Source organism: Micropterus dolomieu, linkage group LG09 (genome assembly GCF_021292245.1).
Source record: "Micropterus dolomieu isolate WLL.071019.BEF.003 ecotype Adirondacks linkage group LG09, ASM2129224v1, whole genome shotgun sequence".
NCBI classification, from domain to species: domain Eukaryota; kingdom Metazoa; phylum Chordata; class Actinopteri; order Centrarchiformes; family Centrarchidae; genus Micropterus; species Micropterus dolomieu.
In genome coordinates this window covers 15,711,106-15,724,542 of record NC_060158.1, presented here as the reverse complement: position 1 = coordinate 15,724,542, position 13,437 = coordinate 15,711,106, and the positions used below count along the sequence as shown (strand labels likewise).

Sequence of the window (13,437 nt, the reverse complement as noted above, 5' to 3'; positions counted from 1 at the left end):
CTCAGCCACAGTGACCTTTGGGTTCTTCTTTACCTCTCTCACCAAGGCTCTTCTCCCCCGATAGCTCAGTTTGGCCGGACGGCCAGCTCTAGGAAGGGTTCTGGTCGTCCCAAACGTCTTCCATTTGAGGATTATGGAGGCCACTATGCTCTTAGGAACCTTAAGTGCAGCAGAAAATTTTTTTGTAACCTTGGCCAGATCTGTGCCTTGCCACAATTCTGTCTCTGAGCTCTTCAGGCAGTTCCTTTGACCTTATGATTCTCATTTGCTCTGACATGCACTGTGAGCTGTAAGGTCTTATATAGACAGGTGTGTGGCTTTCCTAATCAAGTCCAATCAGTATAATCAAACACAGCTGGACTCAAATGAAGGTGTAGAACCATCTCAAGGATGATCAGAAGAAATAGACAGCACCTGAGTTAAATATGAGTGTCACGGCAAAGGGTCTGAATACTTATGACCATGTGATATTTCAGTTTTTCTTTTTTAATAAATTTGCAAAAATTTCTACATTTCTGTTTTTTTCTGTCAAGATGGGGTGCTGAGTGTACATTACTGAGAAATAAAAAGAACTTTTTTGATTTTTGGAAAATGGCTGCAATGAAACAAAGAGTGAAAAATTTAAAGGGGTCTGAATACTTTCCGTACCCACTGTATATATAATATTTTATATAAAATGTTTTTGTCTTTATTGAATGCAAACAGTTTTCAGTTCACTTTCAATTCCACCAGTAAAGTTTAATAAATTAAATCACAATCTGCAGACTATAATAATAGGTGCATTTAAGATGGCTGCAACCTGCTGTGAGCTGGGATCAATGACTGATTTTCACCTGGTCTTGTGGCATTTTTCTTTGCAAATGTTAAGTCCAGCATGCATTGCATTAAGTCAGCGCTGCACAGCACCTCATGAAGTGAAACGCATCTATTCACTTCTGCCAAAGCCCCCTGCTGCCCACCTCCTGCAACCATGGAACCTCGTTCCAGTCAAGGATCCAGGCACCACGATGTCAGGATCTTAGACCTTTAACCTTTAATTTAACTTCTTTCCTCTCAACCTGTTCCAGCCAACAGGCAGTCACCAACTTCAGCCCCAACAGCTAATCCTCCCATTACTAATCTCTAATACTTCCTTGCTTCAAGCTGGTTCAAATGTCAACTTTTATATTTATCTTAAACAACTTCTCTCCCTACTAGACCACCTCAACTTCGACCTACACGTTATTCCCCAATCGCAAACCATTATCTCACACTTGCTATCAATGACGTTTTCCTTCCTATCTCCCTGGACGGTCCAAGCCATGCCAAATTCCGTCCGGCTCAACTGTCTCGGGAACCAGTACAAGATCACCTTCTTTGATGAACAACCGACTCGCCCACATATCATCCATCGTTACACCAATGCCGCTCATTCTGCTGGATTAGGAGGTATCTATAATGGAAGATTCCGTGGTGCCTATCATACCATCAAACTTTACCTTAGAGGCATTTGCTTCATCTACAAACGGTAATCGGCAGCCCTCGCCTCTCACCATCCACATATAACTTTACTTCTCAGAGGACTTCTTAGTCAAGAGCCAACCAAAACCACTCACTGCCTTCCTCTTACCGCAAACTTGCCTTCAGTCTTCAACCGCACCATCCACACCATCCATTCTGGATCCCTCATGTTGTGTGAAGCTCTGAAGTAACCTTTCTCTGGCCTTTACTACAACCCATGCCGTCACGCCTGCATTTCAGACAAATCTCATTTCTCAGACGACACCATGATATTCTACTGAAAGCAAACTAAAACCAATCAATCTGGTCAGCTTACATACAGGTTTACAAACAGCTTACAAACATAACCCTGACATAAACAGTTTACAGCTGTTGGTGGTGGCTCTCTGTCCTTGGTGCTTATTATTATTGACTGAATGAGAATCCAAAACAAATGCAAGTCTATGAAAAACATCAGTCCTGCTTATGGATGAATCAGCATAGTTAATGTAGAATAAAAATGCTGACTGTAATAAGTAATTTTATTTAATTTTAATAATAACTGGCCAGGGACAACAGATGAAAATTACCCTGTTGAGCTAACTCTGGCTTTTTTACAGTTACTTTGCTGTTATATAATGAGCACTGTACCTGTCAAACTAACAAATAAATTAAATCAAAAAAATTCAGGACTTAAAGTCGCAAAGACGCAAATATTTTGTTTTTTGGAAAGAGAAAATGTCAGGCAATGCAATTAGGTGACATTAGAGCATCTATTTCTCTTTTTGAAGGAAATGCAAAATGTGGACTAATGATCAAAATACAGATCAATAATCGTGCCATGATCTGAGGAGGTTGCATGTCAGCAGCAGGTAGCAAGTTATTTAGGGAGAGGACAGTCATTATAAATCTCTTTCAGCTGCTGTGGCTCAAAGCGTTTCATCCTTTTAATTTAAGGTAAAATTGCTCAATGGAGTCTGGTGGCTTTGACCACAGCGATATAGTGACTGTTTCTGGTTAAACAAAAAGGATCTAACATTTTTTTTAAAAGTCTGTTTCTGTAGGGATCCTTTCCACAGTGTTGTCATACACAAGACAGACAACAGACAACAATCTGAGCCTGTTAGTGGCAAAAACAAACACTTTATTGGATGTACTCTGACTGGGCGCAATTTCCCACAACGTTTACCTGGTAGCCCTGTTTCACTGCTCCTACGACTGCAGCGGGCTAGCTCAATATGGGACCAGTTTCAAAAAATGTTGTCTTTATTAGTCTCATAGACACAAAAACTTAAAAATAAGGTCACACTTAAAAAAACTATTTTCACTTAAAGGCTAAAGTATTTAATTTCTTGAGTTTTTTCCCTAAACTTGCATGACTACGCTGAGTCTATGAAACACGCCTATGATACTTCTTTTGGTGAAAATTGTTGGGTTTCAAAGAAACAGGCCTGTTTATCACTTGACAGACCATTTCTTGAGACGATATCTATAAATTTATTAAACTAATTCAATCCCCAAATCACAATTTTGAGACACCGAATATCATGCAGATATTATGCAGAGAGGGTTGTTCAAACAGGCATTCAGTTACTGAAAAACGTCAGAGAAACAATGAGCAGCTCCAATGTCAGGCTTTAATAGCACCTTAGTAGCATCTATTACAGCAATTATCAAAGAGAGTCTTACAGCCTGCCTACAGAACAAAGATGAGCAACCAATGCTGTTCAATAGGCACACTTACTTAACTTAAAACTGAAGGAGTGCAGCTGGTCCCAGTTGAGCACTAAATTCAAAAAGACCTTGCATCCAATGCAAAGCACTGAGGTGTGCATTGAGCCTTTAGATCAGGAGAATATAATTGTGAGTGGAGACATGGTAATTAAAATGGTTATTAATTAAATGTTTGGTTGCTAAGTCATAATGAAAAAAAAACCAATGTAATGTGGGAATGGACAATAGGCCATATAACAATGCTGTTGTTTACTGAAAGTACAATTTGCAATTCCAACAATATTAATTAATTAATTTATTTTCTGTTGTAGCCGTAAATATATACTGACTGTCCTTACTTAGATTCAGTTAAATGGAAGTAGTGGAAGACAATCTTCCGATTCCCCTTTGAGTCAACTTAATATTACTTAATAGGATTTCCAAGATTTACACATTGGCAGCAACAAAGTATGCATGCATGTGTGTAATTATTATCTTATCTATATGCCTATATCTTGTCATTTCATGCAGTGGTGTGCATTAAGTATGTCTGGGGTGGTTGATGGATGGTGGGGGTTTCAGGAAGGTAATACACATCATCAGGTGGTTTCCGTGCGGTTGCCTGTTGCTCTGCGCGGTTGCTGGATTGTTGCAAAGTGGTTTCTATGATAATTAGAATGGTAATTCTGAGTCGTTGCTAGTGTATTGGACCATGTAAGGGTAGCAAGTCTAGTGATGTGTTAAGAAAATGTGTAATATTTTAATATATACTGGGTATATGTGTAAGATTGTCTTTAATCTTTACGAAATAAGAAAGTGACACAGGCTGACTGCCGAACAGAGAGATTGGTTTGACGTGAGTCTCCTGTGTCCTGCAGAGAGAGAACACAAAAGCTGGCTGCCTGGAGTGCGTCTCTCTAACATCTTGGTCTGCTTGTCATCACTTAAATCAGAGTGTGGCCCAATGCCCATAAATATTTTATATGACAAGAGCCCCTTGTTTCATATAATATTCTAGACACTGTACAATACAATCATAAACAAATACAACATGACTGATTATTTATAAAACTTCAGGGCTGGCTGAGTGTGTCCAGCTTGGTTTAAACCCATATCAAGATAATTTCCTTAGTGCACAGAACACTGAACTGGAATCAGCAATTCACTGAATAAAGTATTTTGAACTGAAATGATTATTGTGCCAACATTATGCCAAATCTGCCTTGGTTGGTAACAAACAGTGGCCACAGTGTGACCCTGAAATTTCTATCCATCAACCAGTGGTTCGCTTTTTCTTTAAGAGACACTCAAGCATATGTTTGCATTTGGTAAGATGTTTATGGTATTATTTTAGGCTATATTCATATATCAGTTGTGTTTTAGAACAGTGTATTACACAAAGGTTATGTTTGTATTTGCTATCATTCTTTAAGCACTAGACCACAGTCACACAAATATATTTTTGTGAACAGGTGATAGTACTACATGCTGGGTTTAGTTTAGGAACAACATTGTGCTTGGAAGATGCAGAAAAGTCTGTAAAATGTAATTGACTTACTCTGTGTTATGAGTGTCAATTGTGTGGAAGAGCTCCTTCAATTCCTCAGCTGTCAAGACTCCATCAGAGAAGTAGGCTTTGAATTCATCAAAGGACAGCTTTCCGTCGTCTGCAGGGAGAGCACAAATGCAACTTGTCAACACAGTGTCAGGACGGCTCAGTCAGGCCCGCAACATCCTGTGGGGTGAGACAGCCATTTCCTAAGACATTCCATATGCAAAAAAGCACCGATACCATAAAATCCATCCATCGTCAACCGCTTATCCTGCGTACCACAAAATAATGTTTATAAAATACTTACAAGTTAAAATCTTACAGGTCTTGCATTGAAAATGTTATGTAAGTACATAAAATGGTACTTAGTATTAAAGTAAATGTACTTAGTATTAAAGTATTAAAGTATTAAAAGTAAAAGTACTCAAAGAAGAAAAATGGCCCCTGTGAATGTCATGCTATTATATAATATATGAATAGATTATTGTTGCTCATGTATTAATGTAAAAGCAAGATTTTACTGTTGTAGTTGGGTGAGGGGAACATTTTCTCCATTAAAGAGACACCTTCACAATGCTTGTTTTGTCCAACCACCAGTCCAAACCTCAAAATTATTAAAATAAATTAAAAGTATTAAAAGGAAAAGCAGTACGTTCTCAGATTTGAAAAGCTGGAACCATGAAATGTGTTTGCATTAAATAAAATAAAGGATTATGAAAATAGTTGCTTATTAATCTTCTGTCAATTGACAGATGTTTTCAATAATATATTGTTTCAACTGTACTTGTATACATTGTTGGGTGGTTTACTTTATAATTAAGCATCATTTTTTATAAAATCTTTCTATGTTTTGTGTGCAAAAATCTCAATTTGTATAGTAGCTAGTAACTAGAGCTGTCAGATAAATGTAGTGGAGTAAAAAGTACAATATATGCCTCTGAATTGTAGTACAAGTAGAAAGTGGCGTCACTGGTCTGCGTGTTAGACATCGAAATTTAATGAAATGTATTATGTAAGTGAAAAGATTTGTGAAAACGTGTTGCCCTCATTAAGTGGTTATAATAACTTTTAATGAAGATTTTCAGTCCACCTCCTGAGCTGATGAAACTGAGGGTGGCTTGAGGGCTGATGGCATCAAGTGTATATATCAGATTCCCTTAAAAGTAGAAAAAGCAATAATAAAACTTAACCAGATAACTTCAGAGTGAAACATTCTTCCTTGTTTTCATTATTATAGTAAACAACACTGTGAGTGTACAGGGTCATCACCATTTGCTCAGTTAGACCAACATAATGGTAATCTCAAACAATAAGTCATTGCTATGCTTTGAGGCTGTGCAATTACATTTAGAATAAAAAAGGCCCAAGCTGTGTGAAATATTCATGAGGTGAAAATAAACAGAATTTTCAAAACGAAGAGCCCCAAACTGAATATCACTCAGCAAAATGAAGATAATCAACCACAGACAACATATTTTTCCACACAGCTTTGGCTCCAGTGGTTTCTTTTATCTTTAAACTTTCTTTGCTGACCTGCTGTTCTGGAGGTGATGTTCAGTATGACTGACATGTCACTGTAGATGCTGTGAGCAGGAACCCCATTTGGAGGATGGACAAAGACAAAAACACATGCACATAAATCAAGCACACAGTGACTCACTGTCGATGCGCTCAGAAATAAATTGACATATAAGTGCACAACACCAAAAACAAGCATGCGGGATGACTTGGACTTGCTGCATGACAAGATCCTTAATCCATTCACAGTGTTGGATGGACATTTAATGAATAATGTCATGGCATTCAGATAATGAAAACCGATTTGCTATTTTGGCATGTAAAAGAAAATCATTTTTGATGTCACAGTCAAAATGTCAGCGGAAGCCTGATTTCAGTGTGTTCCTTAATAAAAAAAAACACTCAATATGATGTGATTTGACTGTGTGATACCAGCAATGAACATGGCCTGTGGGAATGTTTTTCACAATGTGTGAACGTGTGTGTCAGCCGGTTGTTATTTTATGACACGTGTTAGCTTGACACAAAAAGATGCTGTCAGTGGACAGTCATACAAGCAAATGGTGGTCTCATATCCAATGTGTAGGATATGCATTTTGACAGAGGTTCCAAAATCAAAGCAGCACATTGGTCAGAGAACATTATACTTTATTAAAATTATTTAATTTATGAAAAGCTTCATTAGAGCATACTAAACTTGCTTGGGCAGAGTGTCCGGCAAAATTAAGTGATCCACAGAGTTAAATCTTATGTGAAGCACACTACTGTTAAGAGCTTCAGATAAGATTTCTTACTGGTATTATAGTGTGTCTATTTGCATTCCAGGGCCATTAATGAAAAACCAATACAAATTTAAATAAGGTATACATAAAGATAATCCCTCTAAGAAGAATAGTTTGGCATTTTAGTAAGATGAGAAGATCTTATCATCTAACTTCAGGCAACAAAGCGAGTGAGTGAGTGTATTTCCCAAAATGTCACACTTTTCCTTTAAGTGATCCACAGAGGCATCTTGTCTCCTTTTTCAGCAAAGAAAAAAACATGTCTCTACACTTTTATTTGCATTTGAGGACTACTAATCTATATTAGTTTATATATATATTGTATATATTATGTATGTGTTACATGTGTTAGTACAGAAACTTATATGAGTGATCTTTGTGATTTATTAACATATTTTAAAATGTTATTACAGTAATTCAAATGACTTTGATTTAATTTACACAAATGCAAGAAAAGTCTATTAAACTGACTTGACTGAATAAATCAGACTAAATCAGAGAAAAATTCACATGCAAGGCCTGTGTGCCATGAAAGCTAGAGATCTTCCTTTTGGATTTTCTGCCTTTGTTAGAGAGTATTTAGGTTGAAGGGAGCAGGGCATATAACCTAGATTCAGACTGTTGCTGTCCCTAGTTAACAACTCAAATAAACTATATATTTTAGTATAGTTACTCTGCATATTTTGATAATAATGCACAACATAGGGAAAGTGAAACAATAGCAGAATTTGCCCCGAACCTCCCGCTGTACACCTCTTTAAGCATGGGCTGACAGGATAAAAATTGTCTAACTGGTGCCAGTTTTTGACGTTTCTTTCGTTAATGATCTGAAAGTGAACCTCAGTGGGCACGGTCAGTTTCCTGTTTCCATGGAAACTGAAAGAGTATCAGCAGAGAGTCATGATCAGAATTTTATTGAGAAAGTACATCTGTTTTCACACACGACAGAGAAAGGTGAAAGTATTGCCAAAGACAGAGGAGTGTGTGTGTGTGTGTGTGTGTGTGTGTGTTTTTGGGTGCAATATTTACCGTTTTTATCAGCTCTCCGTAAAATCTGTGACAAGAAAAGGGAAAAAAGAGGTACGTCAAAAAAGGTTACACATCATCAAAGTTAAAGTAAGTGTATGTGTTTGGGGATCATCGATCACACTCTCAAAAGCAGAGTGTCATTAAATTATTGATAGTGCTGTCCCAGAGTCCAGAGGAGATGAAAGGCAGAGAGGCAATGAACACATCAGCTTTATAAGGGTCGAACCACCTCGAAATAGCATAGCCCACTTCTTGTCTTGTTGGGTTTGAACTTGTGAAGAAGAATTTGAACAGGCTTTGAGTGTATTTACACATAATCACTATAGGCTAAATCCGACAGCATAACGCTTTGTGTGCAAGAACTATATTTTAAAATGCCATCCTTCCATCTTTAGCTTTCTTTCTTGGGGGACTTCAGCTTAAAATACTAATAAAAAATATCCTCCCACCTTCTTTTAGCTCTTAGCAGTCGTGTGTTCAGACTCATTTTCTGGCTAATCAGTCTTTGTTGCCTCTTTTTCAATTCCAAACCCATACACACTTGTGTCTCTGTCTCAGTTCTTACTCATCTCTTGTCCGTTTAATCAATCAATTCAATTCAATACAACTTCATTCATCACATCAAGGCAACTGTATGAAGCAGCAGACTCCCCACTCATGTCAACAAAACTACCAATCACTTCTCCATGCCTTCATCCATTATTTCCAAATTTCCTTTATCTAGAGTTGCAAAAATTATCTGATTAAATGATTGACAGAAGATTAATCAGCAATTATTTTGATAATTGATTAATAAACTCAGTTTTAGCAAAAAAAGATGGTTTCTGCTTCTCCTATGTGAGAATTTGCTGCAAACAAGACAGTTGCTGAAATCATTCTGGGCTTTAAGAAAATGTAATACGAAGGCTTCATGGTTTTATAAACCAAACAATTAGTCGATTAATAGAAAAAAATAGAGTCTCATCATCTCATCTCATTTCATCCTAATAACTTTTTTTATTTTTTTATTTTTTTTACTTCTACTGAGACTAATTAATTTAAGTAAGAATAGAAGTCTTATGGTCCTTTTGGATATTCCCCCACTGTTATCTGGTGATAAAGTAGTGGAAATATGGCACCACAACAGCATCAAAATAAGAAAGAAAAACACACATTGAAACAACTGTTTGGAGGCAGCATGTGTGTTTTAATGATAAACATCTGGCTGAAGCGAAAGCTATAGGAGACGTCAAGAAACAACAGACAAGCAGTGGTTTCATTCCCTGATGCTGTGCCTATAGAGCGCCTTTTCAACATCACAGAGATGTCTGATGCAGTAGATGCGGCTTTCCACCTTTAATAACTCTTAGTTCTCTTGTGTGCAATCGTTCCCTTTTTTTCTCAAAAGCTGAAGACAGCCAACAGGTTTATGGTTAAGATGCCACAAGCGAATGAAGAGTGGAGGAATGAGGCAAATATAATTAGGTTCTGGGTACCAAGGCAGAATAAAACAGGGGAGGGAAAGTGCTTGAGAGAGATACACTTAGCTGTACTGAACTGCATGTAAGATGTGATTTTGACATTTAAATCCTCAACATCTGAGGGGGACCTAATCTTAGGAATCCTTACCTTATTCTCATACCATTTCAATAAAAAAAAAAAAAGATCTTTTAAGATTCAAAAAGTTCTAAATATCAATATTATTTTTGTCAATTTGAGCTAGATTTGGCTTAGTAAGGTCAATATGAATAAGTCCCTGACATTTATCAAATCAAGTAGCCTCATAACATTTCATTAACGTGGCATTTTTGGATTTGTATTGGATGAATGGCCAGCCTTTGAAATCCTGACACCATGAAGCAAAATTAAAGGTCAGCCTTGTCAAATGCATTAATTCAGTAAATCAAGCAACTCTCTGTACCCTGCATTAGGGAGATCTGCATTTACTCAGGTGATCCCAACAGAAGAATATTAAAATCACTGAAACTATATGAAAAGGAAAATGTATGTTTATCATGATAGTTTTCTCCTACTACAGACAATAGATTGTTAAATAGGACAATTTGAAATAAAATTTTAACATAGAATACTATGCGTCAGCTTTTGCACTTAATCAAAAAGCTAAATGATACCTCAATGTGAACATTAATATTGAAGACGAAACATATTCTGCACTAAAACAAAGTAAGGATTTAAAATTAGTTTTACTTACATCAATGAAAATCGACATTCCCTTTTTTAGCTCCATTTGAGTGCTGGGCTCCTCAGACACAGACTGAACCTCCTCTGAACAATCCATCATTCAAAATGTAGCTTCACTTGTAAACTGCAGAGGAATGTGTCTGCTTGAACCTCTTATCTGATCAAAGCCACCGGTCAAAAAGAGCGACTCCGTACCACTGTCAAGTCAGCCGGAATAAAACACGCCACTTCCGGATTAAAGATTCCCAATTCAACCATTCATTAGGCTTACTGCTTCGTGGAATAGGGTGCCATAATAATGAAAGCACGTAGCCTTCATATATTTTCTGTCCTCGTTTCGCTCCTCATGTGTTTCGCTCAATTGTTCTGCGGATGCATTTGGGGCATGTACGCCACGTGCTTTTATTTTGAAAGCAAATAAACCCCACTTCCTGTCGTGTCCTGGCTTCACCCTGTCAGTCTTCACACCGCAGTACTCTCCTCAGCTGTTGCTATGATGAGTCCAAACCTGCAACGCATCTCCCTTGGAGCAAGCAAAGTGTCAGCTCAGATTCTGTTTTGCACTTTAATATCGCGAGGTACAGGCATACATTTCCACTCACAGATACTCAGAAAAAGAAAACACCACTGTGACCAGTTATAGAACATACAACCAAATCAGCAGCAGAAATATCTATGTATTGCACAAATGCTATAGCCTAACGTTTGCAGGTGCAAAGGCCAGATTAAAGGTAATTTCGGTTTGAATGTCTTCTTTGTGGCCTTTTGGCATTTCCCCCATAGGTAGTGACTAAAAGTGTCAATGGCATGGCCTGGCTAGTTCATCATAGTTGTTGGATTTTAGGTGGCATGGCACTTCTATTCATCATTAAATATGTTTGCATGGATTTATTTCATCATGATGGCAGCATTGTGAATTGGATGTTGCACACCTTCATCAAAGTGGAAGAATAACATGTATGTAATATGTTACTCTAATGTTTGCAAATAAAGCAATGGAGAATGCTTTAGTGAGAAACCCTGTAGACACACATACAGTAGCTTGCCCTCAAATATGTGGCAAAACGCAAACAAAAAACCTGGATTGTTGTCAAGTGTCAAGTGTGCAGAGTTAATCCAACTCATAAATTCTACATAGCAAAAACCCCTGCAATGTGCTTGGATCAGCTGTAAAACAGTGTAACAGTTCCATCTAGTGGAGTGTCACAACAACACAGCAGTAAACACCATCATACAAACAAACTAACCATGAGCCTTTAGTTTAATCTGTGTCTGTGTGTATTTGTGTCTATACTATGTGTGAATTCAATTTGACCGCCTTTGAGAAAATAGAGGCGACACAAAGTTTTTGGGGACTACCACCTAAAGGCTTTTGTTGCCCACAGCTGGGAGAGCCAGGCGGTGAGCGGGGCTAGATGCATGAATGCACGTATTGTCTGCTTCACTCCCCTCATTATGAATTTATGGTAAGCATGCCAAGCAGGGACATTTCCCTCAGGCTACTATATTATACTGTATGCTCCAGAATGTAGGAGACTGTCAATACTATGATGCATGCTGCATTATGTAGGCTGCATGTTTTAATTAAAAATGTATGAATTCAAGTGATATGACTTCCATAAATGATTGATTTCCATTCAACTTTTTTCCAGTATTAGAACATAACTAACGTACTCAAGAATTGTTCTTAAGTAGCCTAAAAATTACCTACAAAACTATAATGCTGCTTAAATGTTCATTTGTCAGTAATAATAATCCAATAATATTAATTGTATAATAATATAGCTCTCTGAAAGAGGCTATTCTGCATAATGTGTACTTTTAGTAGCCTACTTTAAGTACATTTCGTTGATAATACATTATCTCACTTAAGTAAACATTTTAATGAAAGACTTTTACTGGAGCATTTGGATATTATGATAATTGTTGAGAATATTTCTTATATTTCTGTCTTAATTGATGTAACAGGGAAAGGTAAGACAGGTCTAGCTTAGAGTAATGTAGCTGACCCCATAAGTGTTTGACATTATAGCTTTAGGTATTTCTCACACGTACTTGTCCTCGTCAAGAAGACAACAATAGACTGATTAGCTAGAGACAGTAGCTCAGACGTCAGGCTAGCAGATATCAGTGTTCTCGGGGATTCTTACAAGGTTGAGCCATACAAGAATGTTTACAAGAACTAACTGGCTCCACAGATTAGAGTACAACTCTTGGATTGTGAGAGATTCCGATATGACGAAGCATTGGAATCTAAACATCATATAGATAGTTGTTCTAGGTGAAGGTGACCTAATAAAGAAACCTACAGGCACTAGGGGAAGAGAGAAACATAAAAGGGACCACAAGATGTAATCCTTCAGATTTGGTGTTGGCATTGCTTGTGTTTACACGTTGGATGCTGACACTGTTTCTCCTTGGCCAAGTCTCATTAAACTTTGCTGTGTAAAACTTCGTCAGTCTCCGAAAACCTTCTTCTCCACACCTGACAGCTGGCTCACAATAATTCTCAACAATAATATTTACTTGTGTAAAGGATGTGAGTACCACCACTGATACTTTTCAACATAATTTTTTTTAAATCATATTTTTTTCCTAACAGAGGCGAAAAGTAGCTATGTACAGTTATATTCCTGGTGAGAGGATGAGCAAATAATTGAGTTACAACGAACCGTTGTCTTAGAAGAATTTATTTAACAAAAGAGAATAAACAGAGAAGTACTACAACAAAATCAGCTGAACCGGAGGTTCTGTCTCATAAGACAGTCACTAACGTCTGGCCCAGAGCAAAGGGCTGGATGATCATTTACACAGTCTGAGTATCTATGTTTTGGGGAACAAAAGATCCTTGACTGGTCCCAGTCAAGGAAGGAGAAGAACAACTAGTGAGGAAAACAATCAACAACCCCACATCCCTGACCTAAACCCCACACATGTGGACAGACTGGAATAACAAAAACAATAATAAAAAGGGAACAGTTTAAAGATTTAAAACAATATATAAGACATAATAAAAGCAGAAAAATAGCACTCTTGTAAGTACTTGCATAAAGGATTATAAGTAAAGAATAAAACAATTTTCTGCCCTTACATACAGTATTTACTGAAATACTAAAGTACAATTTTGAGGTGCTTTTGTGCTACACTCAACTACTTTTCAACATGTTATACTATATGACACCT

The 13,437-nt window shown here is 37.3% G+C and overlaps 1 protein-coding gene across 1 annotated transcript in view; it reads right to left on the bottom strand.

The window, feature by feature from the left end:
• Nucleotides 1-10,366, bottom strand: part of necab1 (N-terminal EF-hand calcium binding protein 1) — a 44,696-nt gene extending 34,330 nt beyond the window's left edge. The window contains exons 1-3 of the mRNA XM_046059076.1: nucleotides 10,265-10,366; nucleotides 8,074-8,098; nucleotides 4,751-4,859 (exon numbers count right to left, since the gene is read on the bottom strand). Of these exons, the coding sequence (XP_045915032.1) occupies nucleotides 4,751-4,859; nucleotides 8,074-8,098; nucleotides 10,265-10,354 (224 nt within the window). The 5' untranslated portion in view covers nucleotides 10,355-10,366. The remainder of the gene's footprint in view (nucleotides 1-4,750; nucleotides 4,860-8,073; nucleotides 8,099-10,264) is intronic.
• Nucleotides 10,367-13,437: the final 3,071 nt, after the last annotated feature.